The sequence below is a fragment of the Kwoniella dendrophila genome, chromosome 11, assembly GCF_036810415.1.
Source record: "Kwoniella dendrophila CBS 6074 chromosome 11, complete sequence".
NCBI classification, from domain to species: domain Eukaryota; kingdom Fungi; phylum Basidiomycota; class Tremellomycetes; order Tremellales; family Cryptococcaceae; genus Kwoniella; species Kwoniella dendrophila.
The window spans coordinates 619,736-634,955 of record NC_089486.1 but is presented as its reverse complement, the minus strand read 5'-3'; the positions used below and the strand labels follow the sequence as shown (position 1 = coordinate 634,955).

Below are 15,220 nucleotides of genomic sequence, written 5' to 3'. Positions count from 1 at the left end.
CCGTAATTCTAAGGATGATCGTCATCAAGATCGTTATTATTGTCATCATCGTCGTCATCATCATCTGTTATCGAAATTATTTCCACATAATCTTGATCTTTATCGTCATCATCAAGTACGATAATCGGTGGTTCAAGTTGTTCTTCTTCTTCTTCGTCATCATCATCGTCGATAACGAATGGTTTTGCTTGACTTCCACTTGGAGGAGCCAGATCATCTATATCTATATCTAAAACAGTATCACCGTCTTTCTTAGGTTTATAACTATCTATGCGAAATTGATAAGTTGAGTAATGTTGAGCATAAGCCGAAGCCGTACGACCAGGATGCTACGGATCAAGGTAAAGTAATCAGATAGAGTACAGTCAATTGAGGCGAACGACGATGGTTGTTTGCAGATCCGCACCGTGAACAGTACTTACGGTATTTGCGAATAACATCCAAGCTCCGATTGTTGAGGGATTTTCTCCATTATATTCGGATATATAGACAGCCATCTCCTTTTCCTCCTGCATTGTATATGATGCAGCCTTCTTTGTGTTGCTTTGTTTCATGCGTTTGGTGGGGGACATCGATGTTTCTTTATATCGAGAAGGATCAGTGCTTTGACCGGATGGTTTTACTCCGCGGAAAGGCAGCTGTTCTTCTTCATATGCTTTTGCTGCGACAGTACTTTGTAATGTTGCAGGTAAATGGGCGTAAGCCCCGCCTCGTCTCCACCAATGCGTCCAATGTTTTCTCCAGGTAGCTCGAGCAGAAATTCCATACTTTAATACCGACAAAATCCAAAAAGAGTTACTAACTGGGTATAGTGACCTTTGTATACGCGCTTGGACTTACCTCAGTCATGAGTACCAGTCCAATCTCTACGGAAGTTAATTTACTGCGAACAAATTCTTCTTCCCTGCTTTTGAATATACGTGCCCTTTCTTCAATAGTGATGGCTCCAGGCCCATCCTCGGCCTCCGCTGCTAAAGATGCTGAATTGGATTTGGTTGGAGAGGGTATATTGGGTTTAGTGGAAACTGAAGTGGTCGACTCCCTTCGATTCACTTTTGCGGAATCCTTCGTATTGCCATTTGCGGATACTTTGAATCTACCAGATTTCCTTTCCCATTCAGAATACATGACAGCCCACGTGACTGAATGGAAGCATCCATACTATCCAAGCAATGTCAATATCGATAATCCTTCTACACCAATGACTGGTTTACTCACCTTGGATGCTAGTTCTTTGCCAAGGACCTTAGACGATTTCTCGGCGGCTTGCTTAGTTTCAGATGCGGAGAATATCCGCTCAAGCTCTTCATTGCTATAATCAACTCTGGTAGTCGAGTTCTCTGGTAATTGCACTTGAGATGAATCGGAAATTGCGTTTGTCATTACGGGCGTGCTTCTAGAGTCGTTGTCTTGGAATTTGTCGAAACGGCCCTTTTTGTGTCTCCATTCAGATATCAATTTTAACCATGATATAGAAGGGTATATCGGATACTGTTGATCCTATACAGCATAAGCCAACTATTTCGATTCCCCAGATTTGCGATTTACCTTGGAATGAAGATATGTAGCATATTGAGCGTTAGTCATTTCCCCGCGATTGGAAGCCTCATTTGTGAATATATCCGCCAAGTCTTCTGTAGAAATCCGTGATTGCTCAACTTTTGTCTTTTTGGGTGGAGCTGTCGAAGTCGAACTTGTTGCGGTCGTCGATTGTTCGATTGACTCTTTCTTGACTTTCACTGTAGAGTTAGGAACCAGATAAGCAAAACGTTCTTCTTGCCTGATATATTGGAGATATAGTTGTCCCCATTTTTTTTCAGAGTATACTCCGTACTGCGATAACGAATAAGGATCGGATATCAGCTATCTTCAGCTATGTATGATAATTAACTCACCTTATTGGCCAGAAAGGCCGCTAAAGCGGCCATTGTTCCACCGCGACCCAACATATACATTTCTTTTTGGAATATTTCCGCAAGCCGTTCAGAAGGGAGAAGAGCTTGATGATACATACCAGAGTTTTGATCCAATTGTTTATGCTGCGTCTTTTTCTTCGCTTTTTCTGCTTCTTTGATGAAGGGATTACCATTAAGTACAGCAGATTCTTCTTCGGGCAGTTTTCTACCTCGATCAAGTGACTTTGGAAGCCACGATATGTTCAAAGACCATATACCTTGTTTCGTCAACCCTTCTACTATGGAATTCCATACCGGAAACTTGTAGTTGTGTATCAATACATGGGTAGCTTCGTCATATGTAGCTACTATACTACCTGCCGCAGCCTAAGCATGTATGTCAGCGGGGAGTTAGGCAGATAGGAAAAGATAATTGCGCTGTGAACTCACTTTGATACGTCCGAGCAATTTACTACGATCGGGATAAGATATATCAACCCAGAATTTCAATCCGGCGAACATCTTTGCTGGATCAACGGGTTCTTCCTCTTCTTCTTCATCCTCTTCCATATCTACGTCATCGCGTATATTATCTAGCATATTGTCTTGATAATTAGAGGGACCAGCTTGGTTGACTTGCTGCGAAGACGCCCATGGCGCAATCTCCGTTGCATCGCTATCAGCGTAATTATCTGATGATACATGTGCTGGGAGCGCCCGAGGATTGACTGGTATCTGTCGCAAATGTTCTAAAGATATACCATCGTCTACGATAACAGGCTGGACATTATCTTGGCCAGGATCACGCATGTGTACCACTTCAGAATCGATAGTATCTTCAACTGCTTCAATTTCTCCTACTACCTCATCAACCTCCATTTCATCAGATATTTGCGGTAAGACCTCGACTTGTTGCATGCTCATTCCATCTTCCGGTTGTTCTACCTCTTCAACCAGGCTTTCGCCCTCAGCCTGTTGTTCCGGTGCTGCTGGGGATACGGTGGTATCGCCCGTACTAATTGCGATGTCTGAAGGAGGACCACCGGCTCTACACCCACCCCAATTATCGGCTTGACCAAGGAATCGGCCGGCTTTGATGCATTCGTCTACCCACCAGTCTTTGAGTAGGACCTTTCTTTGCCATAGTTCCTGATTATCACCATCCTCCTTTTGAGCTAATCTGTATCTTTCACGTAAGTGAGGTTTTAACCATTTGGGATGACAATACATATCGAATATATATGTAGTGCCGGGATGCAAGATCATGATCTGAGTCTCTTCATCGTAATGTTCAGCTGAAATCATACCGTATTCCTCCTGTGAAATGACATATCTGGATTAATAGGAAAGTTTATTTTTCAAACAATGCAGCTTACCTCTATCCGCGTGACCATCTCCCTTATTTTTCTCAAGGTTGGATCTATCCAAATTCTGATTCCCTCTTCGGTCTTAGGATCCATAAATATCCCATCTCCATCATTATTCCAAGTTGTACCGCCAACAGGATATTGAACGTGATATAGATGTGGGGTGGAAGGTCCAGCTTCCGATTCTGAAATATTGGTTGGAGCAGTTGCGTTAGCCATTCTAGGCGGTCTTGGACCATATTCTATACGTTCTTCTTCTTCATCTATGGTGATTGGCGATACTGGTGGTTCAGGTTCGGAAGATGATGGTAAAGCGATAGCATTTTGAGCGCTTTTTCCAGCTACTAGAGACTGAGCAGCTATTGAAGATGTTAACGAAAAAATTGATTTCATTGATGTTAAACAATTAAGGGTAAATGCAATATGACTTACATCCGTCCATTTCTGTCTCTCCATTGATGTGTCTAGCTCCTCTTGAAGAGGATTTAGCCCTTTTCTTGCTCTTATCCTTCTTATGTTTCCTTTTTCCAGATCTGTCCTTGTCTTTGCTTTTGTGGTTCGTCTTACTTTCCTTCTTACTTCCACTTTTCTTCTTACTTTTATCCTTCTCTTTATCGGATGTATGACGGGTTTGGGTTGTATCCGCTTCACCAGTCTGAGTTTGATCCTCGATACCAGCAGTAGATCCTGCTACAGTTCTACCGGAAGGCCCAGCTTGAAGTTGAGATTGTGTAGTCGAAGTCGATTTTTTCACACGCTTGTGCTCTTTTATTGGTTTCTCTACTTTCCTCAGAGCTTCTTTACGAGCCCTTGACCTATCTTTCTCCTTTTCAGCTTCAGATCTAAAACCTCCACCATAAAATTTGGCTTTTCTCTTTTCTTCCGCTTTCTTTTTGGCTCGAGCAGTTTTACTCAACGGTTTGAGAGGTAATGTCCACACTGGTACCCTTCTTTTACGAATCGTAGCTCTGACAGGTACACTATTCGCTCCGCTATCTACAGGCTGCTGAACATTGTTGACTGTTGATGAAGAAGCTGCTGCCCTGGGTATCGGTTCGAATTGAGCTGAATCTATGTTTTCGAATAACGCTAATCTACTTGGGTGTACTGCTGCGATAGGAAGTCCTGCGGCCGATGAGGTCTCTGTCATGAGGTAGCTAGTTAGAGATAATATGTGAGCAAGGACAACTTGTATCTTAAGCTCAACAACATTATTTTATTTATTGAGCAACATTAGTCTTACTCGTTACAGCATCATACTGAATATCGAATATCGCGACGTGGGGCACCACTCAGCGGTGTTTCCGGCGATATCTCACTATAAGGATCAGCTGGGAAGCAGAGTGGCAGTTGTGATTCTGGGGGCCCACTTACAGACTATAGGTATGATAGTCGCGACTTGATGAATTAGGACTTGTCATCGTTGAAAGACTTGTTGGTCATTATCCACAAAACAATATTTATAAGACTTCTTTGTCCATATTCTCTTTCAGCGCATACATACCTCAACAACATATGAGCAAGTTGTGATCGGTTGAAGCAGTACACCAGCGATTAACTCAAAAATCAACAGTAGTTCCCTTAGTCAACAATTGTCGCACATCAAGTAACAAAAATGCCGCCTAAAGAAGATTGGGAAAAATGTAGGTTGTAATATCGGATTATAGGCCGAGATTGTCACTAATCATATATGATCTCCAGATGAGAAGAAAGTAGGAGATGAAAAGGAAGAGAAGATTGTCGGTAAGTGATGTTTCGAATAATGTGCATATATAGGATAAAGGCTCATTTAATATCAATTAGCTCTCGATGAATCCGATATTCAGATCTTGAAGACCTATGTAAGCTGTCCACCAGTGTCTGTATGGAAAGCTAGCTTACTTGTTCTTCTTACGGCTATTCAGGGTCAAGGACCATATTCATTGGCATTGAAGAAGATTGAATCGGAATTGAAGGAAATTCAGAAACGAGTGAATGAGAAAATGGGTGTTAGAGAATCAGATACAGGTTTAGCATCAGCAAATCTATGGGACGTAGCTGCTGATAAACAGAGACAAGGTCAAAGACCACTACAAGTAGCTCGATGTCAAACGATTATCAAAGCTAGTGAGTCTTGTCTCGATGTGATCTGTACATTTCCGGTCAAAGTCGTGACAAGCATGTATATGAAACCGTCCATCCGCCTATATTGATAATATGATGTGTGTTCAGCCAACCCTATACCTGAAGGTCAAGCTCTTAACCCTCAAGATGGTGCAGGTGCAGGAAACCCAGAAGGAGATAAATACGTTATTTCGATCAAGCAAGTAGCTAAATTCGTCGTTGGTTTGGGTGAACAGGTAGCTCCAACAGATGTAGAGGAGGGTATGCGAGTTGGGTGAGTTGCTTGTTTCATCTTGTTGCAACATGAACATCAACTCACGTTTTGCTTCATAGTGTTGACGCCACAAATTACAAAATTATGATTCCTTTACCCCCTAAGATAGATCCTTCGGTAACTATGATGCAGGTGAGTGCTTTTTGCCTGATTCAAAGAATCATGTGTATTTGAGCTAATGTTCTTCTCTGTTCCAATAGGTCGAAGAAAGACCGTCTATCACATATGCCGATGTTGGTGGTTGTAAGGAACAAATCGAAAAGTTGAGAGAAGTTGTGGAGTTACCTTTACTGGAAGTAAGTGTCGCGTAGATCGACCTTAAAGATCACTCTGTTGACTTCGTTTATTAGCCCGAGCGATTTGCCAATCTCGGTATTGAACCACCTAAGGGTGTTCTATTGTATGGTCCTCCTGGTACTGGTAAAACACTCTGTGCACGAGCTGTAGCAAACAGAACAGATAGTACTTTCATTAGAGGTTAGTTAATTGGTACAGGAATTTTGTAAACCCAACTAACGGTACTTTTTCCGTTACACTACAGTCATCGGTTCAGAACTTGTACAGAAATACATTGGTGAAGGTGCTCGAATGGTCCGAGAATTGTTTGAAATGGCTAGATCAAAGAAAGCTTGTATTATCTTCTTTGATGAAGTTGATGCTATTGGTGGTGCAAGATTTGATGATGGCGCAGGTGGTGATAATGAAGTTCAGAGAACCATGTTGGAATTGATTAATCAATTGGATGGTTTCGATGCTAGAGGAAATATCAAAGTCATCATGGCTACCAACAGGTCAGTCACAGGGTCGACCTCTACATCATGAGACATGAAAGCTGATGATTGAACTGTGGATGATAGACCGGACACCCTTGATCCAGCCCTTCTGAGACCGGGTCGTCTTGATAGAAAAGTAGAATTCAGTTTACCGGATAATGAAGGTAGAAGTCATATTCTCAAGATTCATGGAAAAAGGTGAGCTTGCCATGTATTGAGTTTGTCAATCTCTACGTCAGCTAACGTTTATACTCTGTATCTAGTATGAGTGTTGAGAGAGATATTCGATATGACCTTATTGCACGATTATGTCCAAACGCTACCGGTGCAGAATTGAAATCTGTAGCTACTGAGGTGAGTTTATCTCCTGCATTAACCTATACAATCCCCTTCCATTAACTATATCTACAATAATCATCTTACTCATGTTGATCATCATCTCACATAGGCTGGTATGTTCGCTATTCGAGCACGAAGAAAGGTAGCTACAGAAAGAGATTTCTTAGATGCAGTCGAAAAAGTTATCAGACAAGGTACAAAATTCTCAAGTACCGCATTATATGCTCAATATAACTAGTTCTGAGAATTTGGAATCTTCTGACAAACTGTTATATTATCTTCTCGTATCACCTTGTATCAACATTCTTAGACAATAAAAGCATGCATAACGATCAAATAGTCAATGTTCCACTGGTTGAGCCACCAAACTATGATAATAATTATAGATTCATTTGTTTATTCATTATTTTTGCATATTTCGTTATTTTCTATATAAGTTAAGATTGATAAATTTACCAAATAATATCAAAGAATTTATCTAGCAAAAAAAGAGATCTTATATAATCATCATCAATCATGTGAGAACAGATTGTCCATTTAAGATCGTTATAAAGCATATAACCATTATCAACGTTTCTCTACTAGACTGAAAATACCGAAAAAAAAGGGAAAAGAGAAACAAAAATATAATAAAGGGAGAAACATTATACATTATACATATTATATTTTGGAAATTCACAGAATATCAAAAAAAGAAAAAGACTCAAAAGCAATCTAATAAGCGCACTGCACTATCTCATCTATTCACAGAGCATGAGGTGAACCTTCTAATGCGAATTGAGGTGATCTCAATCTATCTGATACTCTGTTAAATAAAGAAGGTGAACCGTTAGTTACATTTCCGATAAAAACGATAATCTTCATAATAAAACACTTACTCAATAATAACTCTACCAACTTCTCTTTCTTGTGGAGGTTCATAACCGAAACTCATTGGATCTGATCTTCTATTATCTCTTGGTAATCTTTCAATGATTCTAATTACTGTTGAATCACCAGCGATTCGTAAAGGAGGTACACCCCATAATTCTAATTCTCTTGAGTCAAAATGTAACCAATTTGGTAAATTTCCACCACCTTCAACTTCTGCTCTATATGTTGATGGTGGATTCGATGACCATGTAGCAGCTGATAATGATACTGTAGGTGGTGGATTAATTTGTGGATGTATTGAAAATGTTTCATTCGCTATGGCTGTTACTCTACCATCATTTCCACCAGATGATCTATTATTATTTTGCTGCTGTGACATCATTGCATTAGTTGCACCTGCTGAACCAGTATTTGTTCTCCTATGTCTAATAAAACTTCCAACTTGTGGTAAAGCAGGTGATAATGGTGTTGGACCATTTCTTGTTGGTATAACTTTTATGGTTGAATCTCTATTTCCATTAGGAGGAATAGCAGTTACTGTTGATGTTCGTTGTGAAGTATAAGCATCCGTTGGTTCATTATCACCATTTTGAGAACCGAAATAAATGGCTGAAGCAGGATATCCTAATCCAGGATTGTTTGATTCTGTTTCAACTTCTGATGGAGCATAAATAGTTGATCTTCTATTTGGATCATCTGCATCATCAAACATACCACTTATAATTCTACTTTGACGTTGCTGTTCTTCTTCTGGAATAGCTTCCCTAGATTGTTCAGAAGGTGGCATACCTAAATCATTCGTACCATGTCTTGATCTTGATTCTTTTAATCTTGGATGACTTCTTGAATCTTGTCTTTGTGGCCTTCTAGTTTCAAACGATTGTCTTTCTGCCATTGCTACAACTGCAGGACCTTCAACTGAAAATGCATCATTATCTTCATCATCGGTTTCATTTGATTTGAATCCACCTGATTCACCCATACCACCGAATCTACTTAATCCACTTGGTCCAGCAGGGAAAGAAGATCCAGATTGTGATCCAGATCCAGATTGTGAATTAAACATTGATCCTGAAGCCATCATTGAGTTTGAAGAGGCATCAAATCCAGTTCCGGAGGAATCAAAATTTGTACCAGAACCACTCTGTGAACTGTCTCTATGATGTCCTTCTTGAGATGAGTGGAATTCACTGAAACTTGCATGTGATCCTACATCATCTAAATCAACCATTCTAGCTAATACACTTGGATTTTGATGTCTTGGATACCTCGGTGTGAAGTTTGGTCGTGGTCTTGGAATTGATGATGCAGTTGATATTCTATTACCACCTACAGCACCTAAAGATGCTACATCGTCTTCACCTTCACCGTGAACAGAAGACCAGTCAAACGATTCTTGTGATTGCCAACTTGCTCTGGAAGATTCAGAAATGAATGATTGAGTGAATGAACTTGCATCTTGCGATGGCCGATTAACGGGATCGTTCACGCCAATAACGTCAGGATAACCAATGAAACTTCTTGAATCGCTCGGTATCTGAGGTGAAATGATAGCTGGTTTTTCATTTTCTAATTCTTCTTTGGTGTTCCATCCGAAAATACCTTTCAGTCCATCTAATCTTGTTGGTTTTTCTTGTACCATTGTTGCATCGGTACTTAGAGAAGCTGGGCTCATTGGAGTGTTCTTTTCGTGACCATCACCTGTTCTTAAATTGAGTCCGGAGAATCTAGCAATTTCACCGAGTAAATTTCTAGGTGGATCGAGACTTCCTGATCTTCTAAATGGATCTTGGACAGTAACAGGTGAAGTTGCCACGAAAGAATCGTTATCATCGTCCTTCTTATTTGAGGTCTTGTTCTTTCTTCTTCGGCAGCAACAGAAAAATAAGATCAAGATGATGGTTACCAATAACAAAAGACCGAGACAAACTCCCATAGCGATTTTAGCTCCTTTTGAAATACCTCGTCCACCGGAATTACCAGAACTTGAAGTAGGAACAGCTGCTGTACCAGTATGAGTAGAAGTTTGTGATACCTGTGGCACGTTGACATTGAGAGTTGACGTAGCTACTAATTGCCCGATTGAAGCCTCAAAATTGACATCTACTTTATTGTAATCTAATGAAACGGGTGCAGTACCGTAAAGAGACATGTTTTTAGGGTTGAAAGTCAACCAATTGGCAGCATCAGATGGATTGACTGTAGCATTAACGGTAGCCGTTTTGTTGAGAAGATAAGGTGTAAGATCGAAATTGAAAGCTTGTCCAAGAGTAGCTGTAGTATTGGGAAAGGCGAAAGCTGAGAAAAAGTACGGAATTACATCTATACCTAACCATGTGGTCAATGAAAGGGTGTTTGATGTGTTGGTAGATCGGATGTTGATAGGTACAGAAAGGGAAGCGAAAGTTCCATTCTGGTACTGGTCTGGTACGACACCCATTAAACTATCGTTTGAGCTAAGAGAAGTGTCAAAAGTCAGAGTATTGAACGTCAATTCACAATCACGTCCAATTTACCTATCAATAGATAACCAAGGGTAATCGTTATTTCCTAAACTGAGTACTACATCTTCATTTTTTACCGGATTTCCACCTATAGTGACACTTGATAAATCGATTTTTTGGTTTAAATGACTTTTAGCCATAGTCTGAGCATTTGTTAAATTTTGATTCTTTGACATTTCTATAGCTTCACCTTCTCCTATTTGAATGGTAAAACTAGTTTGAGCACCTGTGTAACCCCAGAAATCTGTTCCTGTAGCTACAACAGTGAAACTACCTTCTGAAGGTGCAACACCTGTAAAAGTGAAAGAATCGTTATTGAAATTTAACCAAGATGGTAAACCAATATTTCCTCTTATATGAGCAGCGTAATATAATTGACCATTATTTGGATCATTTCTTGATATTCTAAATGTATCAGTTTGAAAACCTAAACTAAAAGACCAATATGGTGGTATGGTTACACCTGTTCCACCAGGCATTATAGTTGCTGATGATATAGCATGTAAATTTGGTTTACTGATTTGTGTAAAAAATGATTGATGTACTGCAGGTACAGAATAATTTGATACTATCAAAGTGAAAGTCGAGCTTGTTGTTGATCCACTTCCGTCATTGGCTGTTATAGTTATATCCTGTTCACCTTCATCTGTTAATGCTGGTGTACCGTAAAATGCTAAACTTGGCGAATCCCATGATAACCATGTCGGAAGAGTTGATGTTGTATACGTGAGGTCTGCCGAAGCAGTTGAATTGAATGTTGATGGTAAAAGTTCAAAGACGAATTCTTGATCCACTCTAGCTACACCTGGTTGTTGTTGATTCAGAGGAAAGTTGAGAGTGGGCGCTGCCCTAATTGTCGAAATGGAACCCACAAGGGCAAGGATGGAAGGGAGGATGAGCATCAAGAAGGGATGGTTGGCCGTGATTGGCCTTTTAATTTGATTACCGACTTGTCGAAATGGTTGAAATCCTTCCTATCTATATTAACCTTTCTGAATCCACTTCAATATTATTTCTAAATCTTTATACTCTATCAAAGAGTGAATATCAATCCTATTCCTTATTCCTATAGGTAGGGAAACAATCTATGTTTCCTAATATTGTCTACTGATGTGGTGAAAGCCGTCCAGACTTTTCTTTTCTACAATTCGTGTTTTAGGATGTCTTTGTCAGTCGATCCAGCGTTGACGAAAGTTGATTTGTATAGATGTTGAGGTCGAGATTGTTGATATTATTGAAAAACGAGTGTCAAGTCTACGAGACTATGATAATTTCACTTAAAGGAGTGTTATGAATAAAGATGAGTTTCAAGGAAATTCCCAAGTCGAATCACAGAAGCGAGAATGAGGGGAATCTCTTTTGCGTGAATCAAGGATAGGAATCAAATGATAATGTTTAAAAGAGAGAGGTGAATATTCCTATAATCCTAACAGATGGAACAGACTTTTTTTCCCATATGTCAAAAGTACGTTGCCGCAATAATCTGGAAAATCTGTCAATAATAGAAATCAAAACTCTGACGCGTGTCAATCAAATCAGTAAAGTGATAGTAGAGTAACTCATCAACAAATATCCTGTAGGAATTGTATTAGCTCAGGAGTATCAAATCCTCTTACGTGCGTATGACAGCTTGAGATGATAGTGGTGATGAAGAGGAATAAGAACGCGAGAAATGAGAAAATGAGAAAATGAGAAATGTTAAAATGTGACAAAATAAAAGAAAATCAAAGGCAAACGCGTCTTCACCATCAATCACGTTACATATCGATAAAATTACCCAATTAAGCAATTCTACGCGAGGTTATAGCCGGACTATTAGGGATATGAAGCCGGATAGTTGCAAGCTTATCATTATTATTATGCTCACCCTGGGAAGTGACATTCCTATCAACACGCATCATGTAACATGCAGTAAACGACTCATCGATAATATATTCATCAATCACATCAATAAAGCCATCCCGAACCTGAACAAGAGGGTTATTACTATATACAATTGCACCTTCGCATAATTATCTTTCGCCAATGTAAATATGTGTACTGGGAATATCCGACATTCTCTTTTCAGTCTATCCCTCTACCAACCGATCTAATCTTTGTTTCTCTTTTCAAATCTAACACTGAAATGACCAGGAGTCATGGTAAGATCTTCGACAGCAGAATCGAGCATTCTAGCTTTAAGACTTTCTCTAGATTCACCCTCATGAGTCAAGACAGGGTGAATAGTATATTTGCTAAGAACAGTTGAGACAAAAGCAATTAATTCAACTTCAGCAAATCTTCTACCAATACACTGTCTTGGTCCCATTGAAAAGGCTACAAATGGAGTTTCAGATTTTTGTGAACTTGCTCTACCATCATCACCACTTAAATGTCTTCTTGGGTTGAATGAATTGGGATCTTCCCAATGGAAAGGATTTAATTGACTCGCAGGTGTATCGATATAAACTAATGAACCAGCTTTAACTAAATGTTCATGGTGGGTAACTTTTCCATTTTCATCCCATGTTGTGTAAGGTAACATTGAATCTTCTTTAGCAACTTTGAACAATTGTCTGACAATATCAGTGATTCTCATAGCTTCAAGTCCAACGGCAAGACATAATGGTAATTTGTAAACATCTCGATAAGCTAGATGGTATACTCTATCAGTTTGACACGTGTTTATATAGGTGTAAGAAAGGTTTTGACTTACAAGGTAATTCGTCACCGCAAACTTCCTTGATCTCTTTGTAACACTCATCTTGCCATTCAGGGTTAAGAGCTAATTGAGCAAGTGTGAAAGCGATAGTATGTCCAGTCGTTTCGTGACCGGCACTATGGAATGAGAGAACAAGCGGGACTTAGCTCTGTCAAATTAATTCAAGCATGTTCTAACTTACAGTAAGAAGACAACTATATCATGCATGTATAGGGCAGTATCAGTGGAGTAAAGTGAGTGGAAAGTCTTATGTGATAAGACTTACACATATTTCCGATAACTTCTTTTTCTGTTAAACCAACATTAGGAGTATCCTGACCGTTGTTTTCCAAACGAGCTTCCTCTTCGGCGACAAGTTGAGCGTGGACCATGGCTCCCAATAAATCGGTGGGTGCTTTGGCCTTTTCACCAGCTTCTCTCAAAGCTTCAAGATCGGCTCGTTTGCTGCTTGCCATTTCGTAACAGTATCCAAAGAATGCTTTTTGACCGGCACCCATTCTCCGAAGTCTAATCATACAGATTGATTGTCAGCAATCAGTACGAGTAATCTGGTGTCGGATTGCGTTAACGAAGTGGATTAATGCATACTCTTTGAACGGAAGCATACGTAACAACCACTGCAGTGGAAGAAGTGTAGATTAGCAGGAATCTTGACAAAGGTACTGAACAACTCACCCCTGGGAACATAAATTGATAAAGAACAGTTCTATCAACAACTTCATATGCCTCGACAAAGCCCACTGTAGGACAATGGATGATTAGCGACTTTCGTAATTGAGCTGAATTAGTCGTGTTGACTTACTCTTCCCTCCTGGTTTACTTCTAGGTGTTTCCCAAGGAATATCTTGTCCAAAACCGACTTTACCGATAATGATATATGTAATCTGAATCATTACATTTAGCTCTTCTGTTTTTCGTCCAGAAATACAGGTAGTATAGCACTACTCACTTTGATAGTTGATTCTCCAACATCATGCATAATACCACCATCAACCATATTTTCTTCCTTCAACATAAGATCAATAGCAGATTGCATCTCTTCCCATGCATTCCTAAATGTTTCTTCACCAAAACAACCTCTTACAACTGATTTATGTCTTTTATGAGGTTCACCATCAGGAATACTGATAATTTGCATTCCAAATTTAATAGCTGATTGATATCGTGGCATGAATGTGGGTTTTTCAAATAATGATGTTTTAGTGAATAAGTGTTGAGCGGTATAGGGGTTAGATGTCCAATAGATCGCTCGATGTTGTGTCAAACAGGTATAAGCAAGTAAATCAGAACGAGGTTTTTCAAATCCTGCATGAAAAGGATGGATTCAGTATAAACCAATTGTAGAGATAAGAATGTATAACTTACTATTCCATTCCGGTCTAGAATAATCATCTTTTATAGGTAAGATCCAAGGGATGTGAGGAAGCCTAGCTCGAAGACCTTGTTCGTAGGAAGGAAAGACAGAATGCTTGACTGGTAAACCTTTTACTTGCTATGTTTTACCCTTCGTCAGCTACTATACTAAACATACAAATAATTCTCAAACTTACTCTTAAGATCTTGAAATAAGAAATGAGTCCACTAAGTACATAGAAGGCTACAACACTACCACCGAGAACCCAAAGATGTGGAACATATTGATGATATTCTTGTGGAATAGCTGATACGATAGTGAGCCAACCCATACTGTTGAAAGTACTTTATCTATCTTTGAATGATAGATTGAAAGATCATAAAGGGAACGAAATAATCTCTTTGTAGATTGTCGTATATATATATATATCCAGATTTGCATGGACCCAATCGGACCGCTTGCAAAGCAGCAATCTAGTATGGCACATCTTTGGATAACAAAAACGATTGATCAGCGACCAAAGCTGACGTTTCGCACACTAATAAATCATGACTGAGCTAATAACTAGTGACAACGTTGCCTGACGACCAAAGGAGGATGCTCACACAAGGGTTCAACACATCTATTTGGTTTTGATCAGGGATTCCAGATTATGATGTTAAGCTAAGTTGTCTGAAGGGCACCACGGTAGTGAACATGACTTATCACATAACCTATCACTTGAACGGTTGATATCATCATCTTTCCCATTTTTGACACTGGGAAAGTGAATAGTGAATGAATAGATTCAATATGGCTCCGAAAATCAGCACAACTGTCTCAGAGTTAATTGGCCCTTATCCCTTATCGTCCGATGACAGGGACAGATGTTGAGAACCGCTGTCGCCTTGAAACACGCTTTAAGATTGTACCTGAAGCGATCAGAGCACATGACAGATCGCTTAAATTGCTGTAGTTTGATTTGATCGACCTGAGAAAGTCTTTTGTTGATGCTGCGAAATTAAAGCAAAATGATGATACGCTATCATGTGATGGCT

General features: G+C 39.6%; 4 protein-coding genes across 4 annotated transcripts; 1 reads left to right on the top strand and 3 right to left on the bottom strand.

Moving 5' to 3' along the window:
* Nucleotides 1–8: 8 nt before the first annotated feature.
* L201_007793 (uncharacterized protein) lies at nucleotides 9–4,412 on the bottom strand (the record flags this gene model as incomplete). Its single annotated transcript, XM_066223499.1, has 9 exons — nucleotides 9–329; nucleotides 423–767; nucleotides 841–1,161; nucleotides 1,219–1,500; nucleotides 1,549–1,833; nucleotides 1,896–2,282; nucleotides 2,346–3,212; nucleotides 3,272–3,621; nucleotides 3,695–4,412. The coding sequence occupies 9 exons, from the start codon at nucleotides 4,410–4,412 to the stop codon at nucleotides 9–11; spliced, it is 3,876 nt and encodes a 1,291-aa protein (XP_066079596.1).
* A 465-nt stretch (nucleotides 4,413–4,877) lies between these two features.
* L201_007792 (26S protease regulatory subunit 7) lies at nucleotides 4,878–6,989 on the top strand (the record flags this gene model as incomplete). The annotated part of the gene is made up of 12 exons (XM_066223498.1): nucleotides 4,878–4,905; nucleotides 4,964–5,005; nucleotides 5,066–5,103; nucleotides 5,167–5,368; nucleotides 5,474–5,639; nucleotides 5,699–5,771; nucleotides 5,840–5,935; nucleotides 5,990–6,116; nucleotides 6,181–6,430; nucleotides 6,497–6,610; nucleotides 6,676–6,766; nucleotides 6,861–6,989. 12 exons carry the CDS (start codon nucleotides 4,878–4,880, stop codon nucleotides 6,987–6,989), a joined length of 1,356 nt encoding a protein of 451 aa, XP_066079595.1.
* Nucleotides 6,990–7,495: 506 nt separating this feature from the next.
* On the bottom strand, nucleotides 7,496–11,030 carry L201_007791 (uncharacterized protein; the record flags this gene model as incomplete). Its single annotated transcript, XM_066223497.1, has 3 exons — nucleotides 7,496–7,556; nucleotides 7,630–10,080; nucleotides 10,141–11,030. The coding sequence occupies 3 exons, from the start codon at nucleotides 11,028–11,030 to the stop codon at nucleotides 7,496–7,498; spliced, it is 3,402 nt and encodes a 1,133-aa protein (XP_066079594.1).
* A 1,187-nt stretch (nucleotides 11,031–12,217) lies between these two features.
* Nucleotides 12,218–14,514, bottom strand: L201_007790 (uncharacterized protein; the record flags this gene model as incomplete). The annotated part of the gene is made up of 10 exons (XM_066223496.1): nucleotides 12,218–12,759; nucleotides 12,824–12,945; nucleotides 13,011–13,023; nucleotides 13,095–13,336; nucleotides 13,418–13,446; nucleotides 13,505–13,569; nucleotides 13,632–13,713; nucleotides 13,779–14,134; nucleotides 14,195–14,321; nucleotides 14,380–14,514. 10 exons carry the CDS (start codon nucleotides 14,512–14,514, stop codon nucleotides 12,218–12,220), a joined length of 1,713 nt encoding a protein of 570 aa, XP_066079593.1.
* Nucleotides 14,515–15,220: the final 706 nt, after the last annotated feature.